The 19,466-nt window shown below is 49.6% G+C and overlaps 1 protein-coding gene across 1 annotated transcript; it reads left to right on the top strand.

Moving 5' to 3' along the window:
• Nucleotides 1-1,127: 1,127 nt before the first annotated feature.
• Nucleotides 1,128-17,590, top strand: TF (transferrin). Its single transcript, XM_063339974.1, has 17 exons — nt 1,128-1,282; nt 3,386-3,549; nt 3,750-3,858; nt 5,564-5,755; nt 5,957-6,092; nt 6,532-6,587; nt 7,883-8,052; nt 8,177-8,363; nt 9,403-9,557; nt 11,110-11,203; nt 12,289-12,324; nt 13,013-13,171; nt 14,235-14,379; nt 15,113-15,177; nt 15,754-15,938; nt 16,750-16,936; nt 17,351-17,590. The coding sequence occupies exons 1-17, from the start codon at nt 1,240-1,242 to the stop codon at nt 17,386-17,388; spliced, it is 2,121 nt and encodes a 706-aa protein (XP_063196044.1). The 5' UTR covers nt 1,128-1,239; the 3' UTR covers nt 17,389-17,590.
• The last annotated feature ends 1,876 nt before the right edge of the window (nt 17,591-19,466 follow it).

The following is a 19,466-nucleotide window of genomic DNA, read 5'->3' on the forward strand; positions in this document are numbered from 1 at the left end:
CAGCCAACCCAGGGTGCTTCCAGACAAACTCAGCCAGGAGCCCACTGCGGGCAATCCCACGGCACTGCTGCCTGGAGGGTGCAGGCAATGGGAGAGGAAGAACCTGTGCAGGGGATCCAGAAGATCACAAAGGGTGGCTGGTTGCTCTTGAGACCAAGCCTGGGAGCTGGACCTCACCGCTGGCTTCCTACAGAACTCCTGTAGCTTGTGTTGGGTGGACATGGTGGGCGGACCATCCCCAGCAGATGCTGTCTAGGGATGGTGCTAGGGCTTGTGGGCTAGCTGATGTGGTCCAGGGACTCTCATGTAGTGTGCATGTGCCAAAGTCAACCTGAAGCTGGTCTTGTAGCCTTGCAGCAAAGATTGGGACATTGAACCTGGGACAACATCACGAAGGCAGACCTTTGTAAAGCTAGACATTTACCTCTGGTCCTGGCTGCAGGGAGATAAATCAGGAGTGATACAATCGGATGGAGAGGTTTTGCAGAGGAAGGGGGAGGAGGGTGACTGCTAACCTCGGCATTTCTTCCCGGGTTCATCCCAAGAACTCAACAAAGCTGCAGCATGATGTTTCCTTCTGGCTGCAGGGCACGTATCGAGCTGTCTGGTCACTGCCTTTGACTTTCTTTGCCTGTGCAAGAAGCTTGCCAGATCATGTGGAAGGAACATTTACTGCCTTTCAACCCCGTTGCTGTTGCCAAGAGAGTGCAAGGGAGCGGGCAGGCACTCCGGGTGCTGCAAGCCAAAGGGCGACGGGCACAGCGGCAGCAGTTACCGGCAAATATGCAAAACTCGGGGCTGGAGCCAGCCCCAAGCAGGGACTTTCTGAGATTAGGCTGTGCAAGGCAGGGGGTGGCTAGCACAAAGAAAATAGCCCCTCCTGTGGCGTTTCAGCCCGCAGGGGAATTCGAATGTCACAACTTGGGAATTTTCCATCTGAAGCCCCTTGTAAAATGAAAAGCACCTTGCCCTGCTCCGACTCCTGCTGGCAGAGGGGTTCAGTGCCAAAGTGAAAGGCTTCCTAAAAATGGGCTGATCCAGGGAGGGGGGCGATTTAGGAGCTATTGAGAAACAAGGAAGGACAAACAGCGTTAGGTCATTGCTTCTGCAAACACAGCCAGGGCTGTTCCTCTATAAAAAGGGAAGAAAGCGGTTCCAGAGCCATCACAGACTTGGAGGGGACAGTCTGTGACCAAGGCTGCTGCACCCCCTCCTCGGCACCTCACTCCCTGCTCAAGTATGAAACTCGTACTCTCTACTGCGCTGTCCTTCGGGATAGTGGGTAAGTGTCTGCTGAAAGCAGTTTTTTGGGGAAAGGAAGAGTCAAAACGTCCCAGGACCCCAGGCTTTCCCCCTAGGCGAGGCTGTTTTAGAGCTGCAGGACCCAGACAGCTGTTAAATAAAAGCAAAGGAGCACCTGCCAGATGCTTTGTTTTGGCAGCTGTGGATCTCTGTCAACAAGAACAGTGTTTTGAGCATTAACGACAGCAGCTTTTTCCTTGGGACAGTCCATGGAGGCTGGAGGGAGGCTGCAGATCTCCGCAGCAAGCTGCTGAGCAGCCGGCTGGCACGGAGGAGGGATGCTCGGCACGCACCGCCGGGGAGGAAACTGCTTGGGAGAGGCTCCCTGCTCCTACTGCCGCAGGGCGAAGGGAAACATCACCCTCCGGCCAACTGCTGTGCCGGAAGAGGAGCGGGGGTTCAGCCAGGGGGGGAGAAACTAGAGCAGGACCTGCCTGCCAAGCCTGCATGTGTGTTGGGTTAAACCTGAAGGCAGTGGCAATAGAATAGAGCTTAAATAACGGAAGACTCCGCATGGTTCCCCCCCTGCTCCTGCGCTGCTCCATCCTGCTGCTGCTGCTGCTCTTTGCTCAGGCTCCTGTGTATTTTCTGCCTAAATCGTGGTGCTGCAGAGCTGGCTCTGCTTAAAGCAATTATTTCTCTCACTGCTTGTAGTTTTGGCAGGCGACGGGCAGGTGGCCACGGCAAGGAGATTGCTGCCATCTGCACCTGACCTGGGGACCGCTGCCTGGAAAGGGAAAGAGGGGTCCCCTTCTTGGAGTAGGCAGTGGGTCTCATCTGATCCCCCTGGAAGCGCGGTGGTGATTAATGTCCTCTGGTGGGAAGTGCTCCCTGTGCTGCTGGCATCGGAAAGTCCTCAAGCACTTTTGATGAGTGCTACCATGCAATGATGTCTCATTAACGGTGAAGAGTCCCTCCTCCTCCTCCCCTGCACGGAGGGAGCCAAGAGGTTGCCCAAAAAGCTCTGCAGCAGACATCGTGGCACTCGGGCTCCCATTGCCTTCCCACTGTCCACCCGTGCAGCCACAGAGAGTCCCTCAGGAGGTCCCCGTCCAGCCTCTGTCCAGGGCAGGATGGTCGTCACCACTAGATTAAGGTGACCGTGGCTTTGTGCAGCCCAGATTTGAAAAACATAAATGATGGCAGTAGGAATTAAGGCTAAGGATTCTCCCTGTGGCCAAATTCAGCATCTCCACTGGGAGGAGGGGAGGTGTCTGCTGGCAGAGTTATGGCTCAAAAATGAAGAGAGAATATTTCAGAGGTGAAAGGGAAAGCGGAAAGACCACAGGTTAATCTGGAGACGTTGGAATGAAATGTGCCATGGAGGGTTTGGAGGGCCTCTCGGTCTGCACGGTCCTGCCAGGACAGAGTTAAGGTGAAGTGTGCAGCACGGGCTGGCCACATACTTCAACTGCAAGTTTCCAATGTTTCTGGTGTTTAGGTTGCTGAAGGAGACATGAACCTGTGTCCACCTGAGGTCTTTGCTTTGTTAGTCTCCCAGAGCATCCAGTCAGCTGAATTTACTGGTTGGGGGACTCTTAGGAGAGAGGACTGCGGAGGTGGGATGACATCTCTGTTACTGGGAGTAGTGGAGGAGGTGAGACATAAAGAGACAGTTAAATATATCAGATCATCTGGCTGCCAAGGAGGTCATGTATGGCAACATACTGAATATAGTCTGGCTGCTCTCTCTCCGGGCTTGTTTGCAAAGACACTGCTTGAATGGACCCACTTTTCTCCCCCTTTTCGCGAAGTCGTGAGTTTGATTTCTGTTGATTTGTTTTCCTTCTCCCGTGGAAGTTGCCGTGAGCTCAGGCTGCTTGAATCGCGATGCTGTGCAGGACAACTGTTACCCGGGGACAGAAATGATCCTCCCAGATGTTCCTGAAGGTGCACATGTCAGGCAAGAAAGAAACGGTCTTCCTGCATGACTTAGGAGATGTGCAAGGGAGATCCTGCACCCAGCCATCACCTGAGGCCAGGACTGCAGGGAGCCAGAGATCGTGTATTCAGAGAAGCTTTTTCTCTCCACGTGGTGCCTTTTTACCTCTCTCAGACTATTTGTTTCTGGTTCTTTCTACAGCTCTGTGTTTTGCTGCTCCTCCCAAGCCGAACATCCGATGGTGCACAATATCTGTAGCAGAAGAGAACAAATGCAATAGTCTAAGGGACCTCATGCAACAAGAGAGTGTTGCATTGAGTTGCCTGCAGAAAACAACGTACCTCGACTGCATAAAAGCCATTTCGGTGAGTGGGCAGCAAATATCCGTGCTGGGCGCTGAGGGTGTTTCAGCAGCCTGGAGAAGGTTGGGGTTTCCTTTGAGTCATCTGTGATCCCTCTGTAGAGGAGGACTCACCCACAAGGATCCAGGAGAGACTCCAGGGAAGCATTTTCCCTCGTGTGTCCCTGCTCTTTGTTTATCGATGGAAATCTTTTTGTTGTTTAGAATAACGAAGCAGATGCCATTAGCTTGGACGGCGGTCAAGTTTTTGAGGCAGGCCTTGCCCCCTACAAGCTGAAGCCCGTAGCTGCTGAGGTCTACGAACAAAGTGGAGGTACGTTTTCATGCAGTATTTTTAAGCCAAGTGGTGGTAACAAAGTAGAAGTGCAAAGGCCACCCTTTCCACACAGAGCTCCCACATTATTACTCCGAGTTGTTCAGCCTGGAGAAGAGAAGGCTCCGGGGACACCTTATTGTGGCCTTTCCGTAGTTCAAGGAGGCTTACAAGAAAGACAGGGAGGGACTTTTTAGCAGGGCCTGTTGCAATAGGACAAGGGGTAATGGCTTTAAACTAAAAGAGGGAAGACTTAGACTAGATAAAAGGAAGAAATTTTTTATGATGGGGATGGTGAGCCCCTGGCCCAGGTTGCCCAGAGAAGCTGTGGCTGCCCCATCCCTGGGGGTGTTCAAGGCCAGGTTGGACAGGGCTTGGAGCAACCTGGGCTGGTGGGAGGTGTCCCTGCCCAGGGCAGGAGGGTGGACTAGATGGCCTTTAAAGGTCCCTTCCAACCCAAGCTGTTCTATGATTCTATGCTTATTTCTGTGGTGTGTCTGAGATATTGCCCCTGGCTTCCAGATCCCAGAGGGGAAGGGATGGGGGGCAGTTACACCAAAATGTGACTATCGCCCATGGCCATAGAGTCACTGCAATGGAAAGGAGGAGAGCCAGTCCTCCATTTCTGACATTAGCTGTGAGGAAAGTCACTGATCCCACGATAATGCAGTGGCCATGGAAGGAGAGCACCATGAGCAGAAACCATGGTTGTCCTGAAGCGTGGCATAAAAATTATGCTTGTCCCAGAGATCTGCTTTCTGTGACCTTGACCTATGTGGGTAAAACACTGAGCTAGTTAGCACAGATAACCTGGATCTCTCCCTGCGAAGTCATGAAGGCAAAAAAAAAAAAAAGATTGAAGAGGCAGCAGCATTGCCATTAGTGGTTGTGGAAGAACACCCAGTTGAGACTACTGAGGCAAGAGGTGTAAGCTATGCCCAGAAAAAAAGAAAAAAAGCATAAAAAGTTCTCTGCAGCAATCCCTTCTGATAAGAATTAGCTCTGTTGCTCCATCCCTGCTCGCTTTCTGTACTGTTCTTCATCTCTCCCATCTTTCTCTTGGGAGCTGGACAGATGTTATTTCTCCATTTTTGTCTTTCTTGCCTCATGCAATCCCACCGTGTTCAAAGCCCCCAGTCTCTTTTGACCTCTGTCCTGGACTTCAGCCTGTTTGTACACAATATTCAGGATCAAAGAAACACCACAGAGTCGTTCCCAAAATGGTAGCTAAGAAAATACAGATATTAAATGGAAGGCTGTGGTCTCTACCACCCCCAAACCTAAGTCACTTGCGTATCATGTGGTGGACTAGGTATAATTTTAAAGACTAAATGTGGAATTTCATTCTCGCAAGGCTTACATGTGTGCTTCAGTGGGCAACGGCAATTGAGAAAAGACTTGCCAAAGAAGATTTGCCAAAAAGGCTTCTTGAAGCATTCTTATAAAATGATGGGCACGTCTGACATCTGTCCAGTGGCAAAGAATTTTGCATGTAACAGTATTTTCAGGTCACTTATTATTACAAGTTGTAATGTGCATCGTTGGTTCAATATTAACAGTGTAGCTTATCCCTAAGAAAATGGGAAAACTACGAGTGTTCAAACAAAGTTGCTAATTATTTGGAAGTGCAGCACTTTATTCTCTGAAACTGGGGGTTTGGCAGGATTTGAAATGTTCCTAAATCCTGCTTTTTCCTGCGCTGCAGGCTCCACAACCAGTTACTATGCTGTGGCCGTTGTGAAGAAGGGAACAGGCTTCACAATAGATGACTTACAGGGCAAGACCTCCTGCCACACGGGCCTGGGCAGGTCCGCTGGCTGGAACATCCCAATTGGGACACTCCTCCACCGGGGAGACATCAAGTGGGAAGGCAAAGACTCCGGCTCCATCGAGCAAGGTGAGGTGGGAAACGGCGAGATAAACAGGCTGATGTTCAGGGATGGTGGTACGATGAAACCGATGTTGCCCTGTCTTCTGTGGAGGTCCAGAGGTGGCTCGCAGAGCAGTCGAGTCACCGACATTCTTTATGCATACCCTCCCTTCCAGCTCTTTGTAAAAGTGAATTTTAGACTAACTATTGCTTCTTTCTCATCCATAGCGGTGGCCAACTTTTTCTCTGCCAGCTGCGTGCCTGGGGCCACCACTGAACAAAAACTGTGCCGTCAGTGCAAAGGGGACTCCAAAACCAAATGCTCTCGCACAGGACCTTATTCTGGATATTCCGGAGCTTTTCAGTGAGTGAAAGTTATTTTTCCTTTGGGGAAGTATTCTAGCCCTGACACATGCAAGTTTTCATTATACCAGGGAGGGCTGTGTTGTAATCAGGGGTCCTGAGGAGACTGAATTTATAGAACAACTGGGACTGCTGGTAATTAAAGATTCAATTAGTAATAACCAGCAGGCAGCTAGCGGGAGATGAGAGCGGCAGCTGGGTTGTATGGTTTTGCACACACTTAGGAGTACACAGCATTAGCATTGTGCTAAGTCTAACCAGGCTTTTTGAGCACTACTTCTCTGTCATTACAACCTCTTCCCTTCCAGCATAGCTTTTCTGGGGGGGGGAAGACAGCTCCTCTGTGGTTTTGGTTTGTGACGAAGCAATTTGCTGGAACAGGAGATAAGGAGCCACAATGTCTGTTTTTTTAACATCTCTTCTGTTCCTCCCACCTGCAGCTGTCTGAAAGATGGAAAAGGAGATGTGGCTTTTGTGAAACACACAACTGTTCAAGGTAGGCCTGTGAGATCACTTGTTTCTCTCCTTTCCAGTCCAAGCTCTCACTGCCAATCTGTCCTGCAATTAGTCTACACTATGCAGACTTTCATTCCTCTCCAGATTTGCCCCAAACCTCTTCTCCTTTCATCTCTAGAAACAAGTTTGGCACACTGTGGACTGACTCATCCTTGTTACTGAAAAATATGATTGTGGTGGGGTCCACTTTTTCTTCTGTGGCGTTCTTCTTTGAAGAAGGAAAACCTGCTTGTTTTAAGTTCAATGGTATTATGGTGGGTGCCACATCTCAGAGACAGCTGTAACGTTAACCACAGCAAATGCAGGGTGAGCAACTGTGTAGGTAATTACACTCACCCATCCCTCTGGGAGGGATTTTTGGAGGGAATTCAGCCCACAGCAAGAGTTCACTAACTCTACAACTCTCGGAGACAGAAGATGGCCTGGCATGCCTAGGACCTGCAATGAGCTTAGTGGAGGGCCACCAAGGTGGTCACGGGGCAGGGTCACTTGACCTGTGAGGCGACGCTCAGCAGGGTGGGCTTGATCAGCCTGGGTAAGAGATGGCTTTGGGGGGACCTCAGAGCAGTCTGCTTGTGCCTACAAGAAGATTACCAAGAAGGTAGAGCCAAGATCTTTATGGAGGTGGACGGTGGAAAGATGAGGAACAATAATCAGGACGGTGGAAAGATGAGGAACAATAATCACAAACTGAAACAAGAAAGGTCTGGACCAGATACAAAGGGAAAGTTTTTTCCCCTTGAGGTCAGTCAAATAGTGGGACAGGTTGCCCGGGACAGCTGTGCACTCTCCATCCTTGGAGGTTTTCGATTCTTCGTAAGCAGCCTGGTCTGCTTTGCGCAGGGGCTTGGACTGAAGATCTTCAGAGGTCCCTTCCCACCTGAATTCTCCTGTAACCCTGTGATCTCTGACGTGGGCTCTGTTTTCAGCCTTGATGTACTGGCCTACTGGCCTTTACAGACCCCATGCGGCTCCTGACCTGTTCAATCCATTTGTACGGTGTTTGTAAATCTATTTGTATTTGTATCTATTCGTACATGCCTGGTTGTCTAGGCACTACTGCCACATAAATCCTCTTACTGTCGGGTTAGTTATGACAGAGACAGACATAATTCATTGCCTTTGTATGACCATGATGACCCCCAAACCCTCTTCTGTGAAGAATTCTCCCCTGAGCTTCCACAGAAATAAATTCACTACAAAGCTGCCCTGGACTGGCTTTTTTTTGGGTCTATTTTCATGGTGATGCAACTCATGGTTCCTCCCTTCTTCCAGAAAATGCCCCAGAGGAGAAGAATGAGTACGAGCTGCTCTGTCTGGATGGCAGCCGTCAGCCCGTGGACAACTACAAAGCCTGTCACTGGGCCAGGGTGCCTGCTCATGCCGTTGTGGCTCGAGATGACAACAAGGTTGATGACATCTGGAACTTTCTCTCAAAAGCACAGGTATCGTCTAGCTCTTCTTTCCTTCCCCTAGCATCCCCTCTTATGTCCCCTGGATTTGCTTGCTCTCTCCAGCTTTCCAAGCACTTTGGTACAGTCATTTGCTGGTTATTTTTCCCCATGGCAGGAAAAATTTGGCGTGGGCACAACCGGCGCCTTCCATCTCTTTGGGCCACCTGGCAAGAAGGAGCCAGGCCTCAAAGACTTACTTTTCAAAGACTCTGCTGTACAGCTGAAGCGTATCCCGCCTCTGATGGATTCCCAGCTCTACCTTGGCTTTGAGTACTACAGTGCCATCCAGAGCCTTCAGGAAGGTAGGCAGGACAGGAAATACTAATGTCGTGTCAGCGTGAGCTGCACTGAAGAGATGGGATCAGCAAATACATCCGGGAAAAGGGACACAATTTTTTCAAACACAGACAGTATTCTCTGCAAAATATTTCCTGTGAAAGGTATTATTAAAATCACACAACCTTCACAAAACTCACTTACATCCGCAAAAGGAATTTGTTGATGCCAAATAACACCATCACCGCACCGACAGAGGTGGAAAATTTACACACACGCTCCACCCCTTGTCCCTTCACCACGATCACAACAACAACAATTGCCCACGGTTATTCAGCCGGTGACAGGGATTGGGCATGGTCAAAACTGCTGTTTAGAAAAGCAATTTCTGGGACATAAGAGGAAGGAGCATCCCGGGACACCAGGTGCAGTATTGGCCACTTGAGGGAAACAGTGTCCTTTATTTCTGTCTACATTCATCAAGCTTTTACTGACGTCCTCGCTGGCTTTCTGAGAGACGAACATCCAACAAATGTCCCCACAAATCCACTTAAAATGTATAGTTGCTCAGAGATCTCTGTTACAGGCTCAGCATTTGTGGAAGGAGGTGCATGGACTTCATGTAGCACCAAAACAGATTATTCAAATGCCACTTCACCGAAACATAACCAGGTTGTATTTTTCCAGCTTGGTCTGGTCTTAGTCTCACGGTTGTCTGGGCGGTGAGGTCTGGAGAAATATTACAGGCAACAATACCAAGTACGATTAATGCGTGGTGGTTTAGTGGTTGTGATGTTTTAGCTAACACGAATCTGCGTGAATGGCTTGTGTTAGGCAGAAATTCTCCTTTCTGGCCCGTAAGTTAATTTTCAGCTTAAGAATCATCCCTTCCTTTCACGCCAGCCCAGGGCTTTTTAAACAAGAATCCCTTGCAGAAGCAGGTTGGTGTGTACATTTCGTGGTTTCGTGGTTTCATGGCTGAGTCCCATGAAGTAGCTTGTTTGTAGCCTTATTGCTCAGCAGGGCTCTAAGGCTTATCCTTTTTTTCCTCCGCCGGTTTTACAGATCAGTTGAGCTCCAACCGCAGAGAAAACAAGACCCGGTGGTGCGCAGTAGGCAAGAATGAGAAGAGCAAGTGTGACCTCTGGAGTGTGATGAGCAACGGGGAGGTGGAGTGCATCGTGGCAGAAGACACCAAGGACTGCATTATTAAGATCATGGTATGGCTTTTTTTTTTGGCCTTTTCTTCTCCCTGTGAACCTTTCAGACGGAAAGCAGCGTTGCTTTTTTTCAGCCTGGGAATAGATGGAGCAGAGCAGGGGGTAGATTTTAAAACAAAATATTGGGAGCTTTGCAAAAAATGCCAGCAGGCAGAAACCACCCTCATCACAGTGAAAAGGCTTCGCTAGTTTTTCACCAATTAACATTTTTCAAAAAATTTTAGTGGACAGTGTTCTATTTTGGAGTTTCCTAAATAAAAAGCAATTTTCTGATGTGAAGTAACTTTTTATTTGGAAAACGAAGGCAAAATACAAATTCTGTAAAATGCGGAGAAAAAATGGTTGCCTGCTTGGAAAAGGAGTGACTCCATAGCATAGAGGAGGATGCTGGTGGCAGCTCAGAGGGTTGGGTCAGTACCATGAAGACAACACAAAAGGGAAACTTGAAATGACAGGTGAGATAAAGAAATCTGTGTGGCAGGGAAGCAGGCTGGGAGAGACACACGCCTGAGCCTGCAAGTGCCTGGGGAGGTGAGCTGCTGCTGGAGGTGGTTACGAGCACACAGGAGCGATAATTTCAAAACTCCGTTTGCATCAGCGAGACCTCGTCTACCCACATGCTAAAAGATGGCCTCTCGTGTCCCTTTAGCCCCAAACCCTTCTCTCTTACATTAGAATCATAGAATGGTTTGGGTTGGAAGGGACCTTAAAGATCATCTTTAAGTCCAACCCCCCTGCCCTGGGCAGGGACACCTCCCACCAGCCCAGGCTGCTCCCAGCCCCGTCCAACCTGGCCTTGAACCCCTCCAGGGATGGGGCAGCCACAGCTTCTCTGGGCAACCTGGGCCAGCGTCCCACCACCCTCACAGCAAAGAATTGCTTCCTCACATCTCATCTAAATCCGCCCTCTTTCAGTGTAAAACCGTTCCCCCTCGTCCCATGGCTCCCCTCCCTGATCCAGAGTCCCTCCCCAGCTCTCCTGGAGCCCCTTTAGGGACTGGAAGGGGCTCCAAGGTCTCTCTGGAGCCTTCTCTTCTCCAGGCTGAACCCCCCCAGCTCTCTCAGCCTGTCCTCCCAGCAGAGGGGCTCCAGCCCTCCCAGCATCTCCGGGGCCTCCTCTGGCCCCGCTCCAACAGCTCCGTGTCCTTCTGCTGTTGGTGCCCCAGAGCTGGAGGCAGCACTGCAGGGGGGTCTCCCCAGAGCGGAGCAGAGGGGCAGAATCCCCCGCCTCGCCCTGCCGCCCACGCTGCTGGGGATGCAGCCCAGGGTGCAGGGGATTTCTGGGCTGCCAGCGCACATTGCTGGCTCGTGTTGAGCTTTTCAAACACCAACACCCCCAAGTCCTTCTTCTCAGGGCTGCTCTCAGTCCGTTCTCTGCCCAGTCTGGATTTGTGCTTGGGATTGTCCCGACCCAGGCGCAGGACCCTGCACTTGGCCTGGTTGAACTTCTTGAGGGCCCATAATTGAGTGCAATTGAGTGCTTATGATCTGATTTCTGAAAAGTACTGGTCTGGGACAGCGTTGTTTCATTGCTGTGCCATTTTCTTTGCAGAAAGGCGAAGCAGATGCTATCAGCTTAGATGGAGGTTTTGTCTACACTGCTGGCGTGTGTGGCTTGGTGCCAGTGATGGGAGAAAACTATGACGGTAAGCACAGCCTGGGCTGCCCCTCTGGGTCCAGGGGGTGGGGGAGAGGCTGGCGCAAAAGCCTCCTTTTTATTCTAAAATTTAGAAGGCAGCCTCAGTGCTGCATCCTGCAGAAAACACACGGTGCTCTGAGGCAACTCTGCTCACTGCTGCGTGCCTCGTCTTTCCACAAAGGTGGAAGAGCCCTGGGACAGTGGGCATTGAGTCAGGAACACAACGACCTATCTTCTTCATTGTAATCATACAATCATACAATCATAGAATCATTTAGGTTGGAAAAGACCCTTGGGATCGCCGAGTCCAACCATCAACCCCACTCTACAAAGTTCTCCCCTACACCATATCCCCCAACACCACATCTAAACGACTCTTAAACACACTCAGGGATGGTGACTCCACCACCTCCCTGACCACTCTTTCGGAGAAGAATTTTTTCCTAATGTCCAGTTTAAACCTACCCTGTTGCAGCTTAAAGCCATTCCCTCTCGTTCTATCGCTAATTGCCTGTGAGAAGAGACCAGCACCAACCTCTCTACAATGTCCTTTCAAGTAGTCGTAGAGAGTGATGACGTCTCCCCTCAGCCTCCTCTTCCTCAAACTAAACAATCCCAGCTCCTTCAATCGCTCCTCATAAGATTTATTCTCCAGGCCCTTCACCAGCTGCGTTGCCCTCCTCTGCACTCGCTCCAGCACCTCGGTATCTCTCTCATATTGAGCCCAATGCTGAGTACAGGGGGACAATCACCTCCCTCCTTCTGCTGGTCACACTATTTCTAATACAAGCCAGGATGCCATTGGCTTTCTTGGCCAGCTGGGCACACTGCTGGCTCATGTTCAGCCGCTTGTCAATTAGAACCCCCAGGTCCCCGTCATGATGTCTCCGTCCTTTAGCATCGGCCTCGGCAAAACTTGTTGGTTTAGCTCAGAGGAGCAGCTGGAGGCCGTGCTTTGTTCTGTTGACACACAAGGTGTTACCTGAAATAGTCACCTCTACAATGAAGTTTCTCCAGAAATTAGTGAGCTCAATCCTTTTGTGGATTTGCCGTATCTTTTATCTAATATCTTCTTCTTTTTCCCTCCCTCAGATTTCAGTCAATGCAGCAAAACAGAAGGAGAACCAGGTAATTACCGACAAGAGAGGGACAGAAAACAGTCTTGATGGATATAAGCAGAAAAATACATATGCAGTCATGAGTGGAGAATAAATGGCCAGTCTCCACACAGAGAGCCACTGTGTCCAATGTAGATATTCAACATTTGGGAGACAAATTTAGTAGTCAGATGGAAATTCTGGGTCTGCAAACAGATATCAAGGCAAAGCATGTGACAGGGGCAGAGATTTGTGCTTAGTTGCTGTTGTGTGGAGCACAGTCACACCATAACGGTGCCAGGGCTGCGAACAGGGAAAGAAGGTCTGGGTTGTAGCATTAGGAAATTGTTCCTTATAGAAATGGGAAGAGGGAGAGAAGGGAAGGGTTTTGCCTCTTGCTAAAGAGGGGATAAGAAATCGTGAGGGGATAAGACATTATGTATGTTTTGCTATAGCCTTCTTGCATACCCAAGTGTCAGAGTTTTGGGGGACAGGGAAATGTCAGGGATAACAATTTCCCAGGAGCATGGTGGGAATAGGTGCATCACACCTGCAAACTCTTCTGTGGTCGCTGCCTGGCAAATTGTTTATAAGCGCAAAGTATTTCTGCTGCGCGGTTCATAGGTGGCCTCTCCCAAGTGGAGCCAATGCTCTCCTAAGGGAGCAGGGTGGGATCCTCGGGTCAGCCCTTAATTCTCCTCTATTTTATCTTCTGAAAGCATCCTACTTTGCTGTGGCTGTTGCAAAGAAATCAGACAGCGATATCACATGGAACAGCCTGCAGGGCAAGAAGTCATGTCACACCGGTGTCGGGAGAACTGCTGGCTGGAACATCCCCATGGGCTTGATTCACAACAAGACGGGGAACTGCAACTTCGGTGAGTCGGGTTTTGCATCCGTTTCTTCAAGCTGGGAATCCGCTTGCAAAAATGTTTTCCCATCCTTCGTCCGATCTCCAAATTTCTTGTGCCTCAAAGATCTCCACCTGGAGGTGGGAAATGGAGAAGTCTCTGTTACTTAAGGTTTCACTGAGCAAAGTTTTAGGCTGTTGGTGACTGCATCAGGGTAGGATACGGCACACCAGCTGTCCCGGGGGGCTTTGCTTTCTTTTCGCATCTCTCCCCTTCCCTTTGCAGCAGCCCAAAAGGTATTCCCAAAAAGGGAATACAGGCTGGCCCAGGTATAGGGGGCCTGGTGCTTGGGCAGGGTGTGGAGCAGGGGTAAAGGATGGGTTTATGAATCTCAGAAGGGAGGGGAAGGGCTGAGAAAAGGGGACAGAGGTTGATCTTCGTTCAAGAAACGTAGAGGGACTGGTGTGACTGTCTGAGAATAAGGAGGTAAAAGTCTGCGTTGGCTCTGGGACTTTAGAGATTGTTCAGATCAACTTCTACATCCAACTTTCAATCGGTGAGAATTACAGTCCAACCAAAATAATCTGGAAATATTATTGACCAAGGCAAATTATGCATGTAATTATTAAAAGGAAATCTCTAACCGCAAGAAGATACCAATGTCAGTAAGTTGTAGACTCAGCCTCTCCATCCTCCTGCCTGCCTTGCCCACTGTCCCTTCTTCCCCCAGAGCTCTGGCATCGCTGCCAAATGCAACTCAGCCGATCCCTAAAGGCTGTGGAGGCTTGGGCTGGCTCTGCATGAGCTAGGAGAGGTTTGCAGCAAAACCATCCTGCTTTCAACGCCAAGAGAGTGCCTATTGCAATTGAGCCTTAGGCCCCGCTTCATTATCAATAATAACAAGACACAAGTCTCACAGTGAAAACTGGATGCACGCGATTTGCTGTCCACTAAATCGTGCTCCTTCTCACGGCCTGTTTCCAGCTCCCAGGGACCGCTCATACAAATCCAGCACGAGAACGTATTATTAAAAGAAAACCTAACTTTTCAGTGCAGGAAAAGTGATTTTTTTTTCTGTTCCTGCCTTCAGACGAATACTTCAGTGAGGGCTGTGCTCCTGGGTCTCCTCCTAACTCCCGCCTCTGCCAACTCTGCAAGGGCTCAGGGGGGGTCCCGCCGGAGCAGTGCGTTGCCAGCAGCCATGAGAAATACTATGGATATACGGGAGCTTTCCGGTAGGTGGTGGGAACACTCCAGGCACTCTCAAATACCCTGGGGCTAATCACAGAGGTTATGGGTAGATCACATACGGAGTACAGACTCATGTTGATGCTGATTTGCTGACCACCTCTTTTTCTCCATTACAGTATTGAAGTATATAAAGTAATATTACACTGAGTCTGTAATATTATACATAAGCTATTTTTTTTTTCTTTATGCATCTTCCTGCAAAATGAAGTAAAATGTTCCCATTCTGTAAAACTAATGTCCTGGTGCCCCCGGGTAAACCTGGAGAGACACAAGCATTTTGGCCAGACCTCTTACAATGCCAGCAGGGCTACACTTTTAACTCAAATAAAGGGTGCTAAAAGATGGGGACCCGCAAACAGTACTGCTGCTAGACACTCCCTGCTAAAAATACTGCTTGCCTTAGTTAAAATGAGCCTTCCTCTAAAAAGCCCAGAGACCAGAGGTCAGCCCCCGTGCCACCTCCTCTGTATCCACTCAGTACCAGATTGAGTCTAGGTAATTCATGCTGTGAGTGAATTTAAAAAGGGAATGAATCTTGTTTCATTTACATCAAAAGACTGTGTTTCAGATATCCTTAACATAGTCATGGCGGGGGTCCTAGACCTGGGTGTCCTCGGAGATTAATTTTACAAAATAAGACATAGGTCAGAATCAAATCTGTGGGAAAGGGCCAGGATTCAAGCATCCACGTCACTTGCCTTTCTTTGTACTTCCCAGGTGTCTGGTCGAGCGGGGGGATGTGGCCTTTGTTAAGCATTCAACTGTGCAGGAAAACACTGACGGTACGTGGTTATTCTGTTGCGCAGGTTTTAGCAGGGCTGCCTTCCCCTGTCTGCATTATTTTTGTTGCCAGTGCAGAAGGTAATATCAAGCTTTACCTGCTCGTCCCATCCATCTCACTCCTCCCGCAGGGGGAGCAGAATTCAAGCGTCAGCACGTGCCATCTGCCCAGAGACGCTTCCCTGCTAACTATCGTTCAATTTCAGCTGCACAATTCTTCAGGCGGTCCCTTAACCCCAGGCTTCTGCCTCGACACCTTTGCGCAGTGCTCGAGCTCCCTGCTTGCCTGAAAATTAAAAGTTCGCTTCAGATTTCTGAAAGCAGCGGCTGAATTTTTTTCCACGCATTTGGGAAAAAAGGCAAGGAAGGAGATATAACTAAATCTTCCAGCCTGCTCTGAGAGTCTGACTCATCCTGTTGACTTTCCTGAGTTTTACTTACTGCCTCCTTTGTACCTGCCAAGTGTCCAAGTGCCAGCGCACATGCAGGCAGGGACAAACCTCTTGCTTGAATGTTGTGAGGCTGGCGTTCTTCTGCTACCCAAGATCTCTGAATCTCCAAACCAATTCTCTTTACAGGCAAAAATAAAGAAGATTGGGCCAAAGATCTGAAAATGGACCAATTTGTGTTGCTGTGCCCTGACGGGCGACGGGCAAATATCATGGATTACAGAACCTGCCACCTGGCCAAAGTTCCTACCCATGCTGTGGTCGCGCCTCCTAAGAAAGCAAAGAAAGTCAGTGAGATGCTGCAGAGACAAGAGGTCAGTAGTGCTGACAGCAGAAGAAATGTTCTGGGGTTGTTTTCATGCGGCGTGTTTGCATTTTTAGAGCAATGATGCTCCGAGTTTCCTGAGTCAGCATGATGTGGAAGATTTTAACTTACCGATATGGGGTGACAGCTTTGTCCCTTAGCCTCCCCCTTCCTCCGTCCCTTTCGAACTGCTCTTTCTCCTCTGCCACCTTAGCAAATAAACCTTTAGGTAACAGCTGGATCGCAGCGGTTGCTGTTGTCACACCATACTTGTGTGACGTGAGATTATCACCTCCTTCTCAGGCTATGCTCTTGCAGGTGTGTTTTGGAAGCTCCTCTGGGCTGCCTGGTCTCTAACCCAGGTGGGTCAGGCACAGCCCCGAGAAGAGAGCGGCCTCCCTGCGCTTACAGCTACTGGTGTAAATGTAACCAGGTTAAACCCGCTCTCTTTGATTTTACACTGAAATTGTTAATATTTGCCCCACCGTCTGGGTCTGCTGAGAGGCGCTTGGGAAGTCAGCTCCTTTTGCTTTCAAGGCATGGCTGAGGCATAGGACCTGCTGGCAGCATCTGCCGATGGGCTCTGCAGGTAGTGAGCTGTTAAAACGGAAAAAAGTTGTTTTGACAGTCTCATTCTGCCACTGAGAGATCCCTCATCTAACCACACGGACAGAAGAGTCAATCCTAACTTTCTGGAGCTTGGCGGGGGGGTCCCCTGGATGATGATGAAGAACGAGAACTAAGATTCCTACCTGTACAAGCCGAATTTTGCCATCTTTCTACTTTTTACATACACTTACTTCTTCATGCCTTTATTTCAGAAACGGTTTGGACCAAAAGGAATCGAGGAAGACAGGTTCAAGCTGTTTGAGTCTAAAACCAAGGATCTTCTGTTTAAAGACTTGACCAAGTGTCTGGTCAAACTCCGTGATGGAATAACGTACAAGGAATTCCTCGGAGATCAATACTACGCTTCAGTTGCCAGCCTCAATACCTGCAATCCATCAGGTAACCGTAGCGGCCCCGGGAAGAAGTCTGGGAATTGCAGTTCTTAGCCTCACAAGCACGGACAGCTTCTTCTGTAGCTGTCCATTTAATTTTTTAAAGCAAAATGAGGATAACTCATGAAGATGCTAGTGTACTTTTCTTAAAGTTCCTGGGATGAACTGAAAACAGTCTGGAAGGCTGCTGCCCTGGCATCAAAGGCAGTCAAAGATTTTTTTCTCACCTTTAGAAAATATTCAGTTTGAGAAACAGTGAAACGAACTCACCCTGTCCCATCAGTGTGTGTTCAGTGCTTAATATACACATGTTTTTGTGGCACACTGAAGGTATTTTCCACGCAATGATGCTGTTGGCATGGCTGGGACGGGAGTGTTTAAAGGCAGGATCTGAACTTCTCCCCGTCCTTTCCCTTTTCAGATCTCCTCCAGGTGTGCACCTTCCTTGAGGACAAGTAGCGAGATGGGAAGGACCCTCACTGGAAGGGGGGAAACTTCAAGCCATGACTCCTCTCGTGCCCTCAGCACCGAACACCGACCTGCGGAGGGCCCGCTGCCTTCACTGCTTTCTCTGCCCTTCCTCATCACTCTGAAAGTGGCTGTTTAAGACCTTACTGTTCTCTGCTGCCATCACAGCAAGAAATAAAATCTCAAATCTAAATGGGTGTCCTGAGATCTTTCAAAACGGTCCTTAAGCCCAACCTTTCCTCAGTACCTCTCCCTGTAAGACAGTGCCACGTACCAACCTGGCTATTGCCACTTCAGGGTTGTTAGAGAAATTTGTTTCAACATTTGGCAAAGCAAACATGGATTAAACATGCCCTAGAGCCCAATTAACAGATATTTTGGACTCTCTGTGCTTTTGCTTCACACAGGTTATCCCATTATCTCCCCAGCAGATGACAGTTGCCCAGTGTGGTTGGGACACAGGAAGAGGAGAGTGTTTATGTCAGGGAAGCTGAAGGGTGGAAAAGGAAAACAAAACAAAACAAAACCAAAATATTCAGTGGTTGTAAGATGGAAGGTGTGAATCAACACGCCCCGGCAATGTGCGCTGGCAGCCCAGAAAGCCCCCGCAGCCTGGGCTGCATCCCCAGCAGCGTGGGCAGCAGGGCGAGGGGGGGATTCTGCCCCTCTGCTCCGCTCGGGGGAGACCCCCCTGCAGTGCTGCCTCCAGCTCTGGGGCACCGACAGCAGAAGGACACGGAGCTGTTGGAGCGGGGCCAGAGGAGGCCCCGGAGATGCTGGGAGGGCTGGAGCCCCTCTGCTGGGAGGACAGGCTGAGAGAGCTGGGGGGGGTTCAGCCTGGAGAAGAGAAGGCTCCAGAGAGACCTTGGAGCCCCTTCCAGTCCCTAAAGGGGCTCCAGGAGAGCTGGGGAGGGACTCTGGATCAGGGAGGGGAGCCATGGGACAAGGGGGAACGGTTTTTCGCTGGAAGAGGGGAGATTTAGATGAGATGTGAGGAAGCAATTCTTTGCTGTGAGGGTGGTGGGACGCTGGCCCAGGCTGCCCAGAGAAGCTGTGGCTGCCCCATCCCTGGAGGGGTTCAAGGCCAGGTTGGACGGGGCTGGGAGCAGCCTGGGCTGGTGGGAGGTGTCCCTGCCCAGGGCAGGGGGGTGGAACTAGATGATCTTTAAGGTCTCTTCTAACCCGAACTGCTCTATGATTCTATAAAGTAAATCACTCGATCCTATATCTCATCTGGCTGGATCTGAGTCATTTCGACCAGGCAGTGTTCCTAAAACACAGAAGTATATCGATGGGGAGAGTCCAGGCTTAGACTTCTGTTTTGAAAAAAAATCTAGGACTTACTTAGAAACGTGTATTTTGGTATAGTCTGTCTGAAGTGCTGCTGACCTGAAAACAAACATGTAGATAGGCAGCCTGACTCTGGTCCATGGTGAAAATAAAAAGTTAAGACAAAAAGGTCTGCTGAGGCTCTCTGCTTCAGAGGAACAGAGTGTGGAGCAATCCAGCAGGTCCTGACCCTGTTGTCAAGGCAGGCACGGAGAAGCTGCTGAGGGCAGAAAGACGCTAAGAGCTTCTGGCTTTGAGGGAATGAATACTATGATGGGCTCAGTGATGATTTTTGGATGCTTATGGTATGTGTCGTGAGAAGTCCACTAGCCTGACTGCAGATCACCTTGGAATACAGAAATGTAGAGTGTGACGGGAAGCAATGACATTTCGTTCCTCGCATTTACATAGGATGAAGTATACTGGACAGGTGGCTTTTTTAATCTGTTCTTGAAAACTAGCAAAGAAAGAGATACAGTGCCTCTAAGAGGCTACAACCAGCTATGGCTACAGTTAGGAAACTTTCCCCAAGAGCAGCTGCATCATTTGCACTCCACATCAAGTGTAAGCCCTTGTCCCATAAGTAGAGGGCATGGAAAGAAGGAACCTCACTAGAGAATCACAGAGCAACTCCAGTGGGAGGGGACCTCCGGGGGTCTCAAGTCCAAACTCCTGCTCAAAGAAAGGGGTCAACCAGGTTGCTCAGGGATTGACCCAGTCAGGCGCTGAGAACCTCCAAG

Source organism: Chroicocephalus ridibundus, chromosome 6 (genome assembly GCF_963924245.1).
Source record: "Chroicocephalus ridibundus chromosome 6, bChrRid1.1, whole genome shotgun sequence".
NCBI lineage: Eukaryota > Metazoa > Chordata > Aves > Charadriiformes > Laridae > Chroicocephalus > Chroicocephalus ridibundus.

Bases quoted from the DNA above. Each gene is read 5' to 3' on its own strand.
- TF (XM_063339974.1), top strand. From the start codon at position 1,240: ATGAAACTCGTACTCTCTACTGCGCTGTCCTTCGGGATAGTGG. The intron at 5,756-5,956 runs GTGAGGTGGGAA...TCTCATCCATAG, and splicing joins CTCCGGCTCCATCGAGCAAG to CGGTGGCCAACTTTTTCTCT. The intron at 15,939-16,749 runs GTCAGTAGTGCT...CCTTTATTTCAG, and splicing joins AGATGCTGCAGAGACAAGAG to AAACGGTTTGGACCAAAAGG.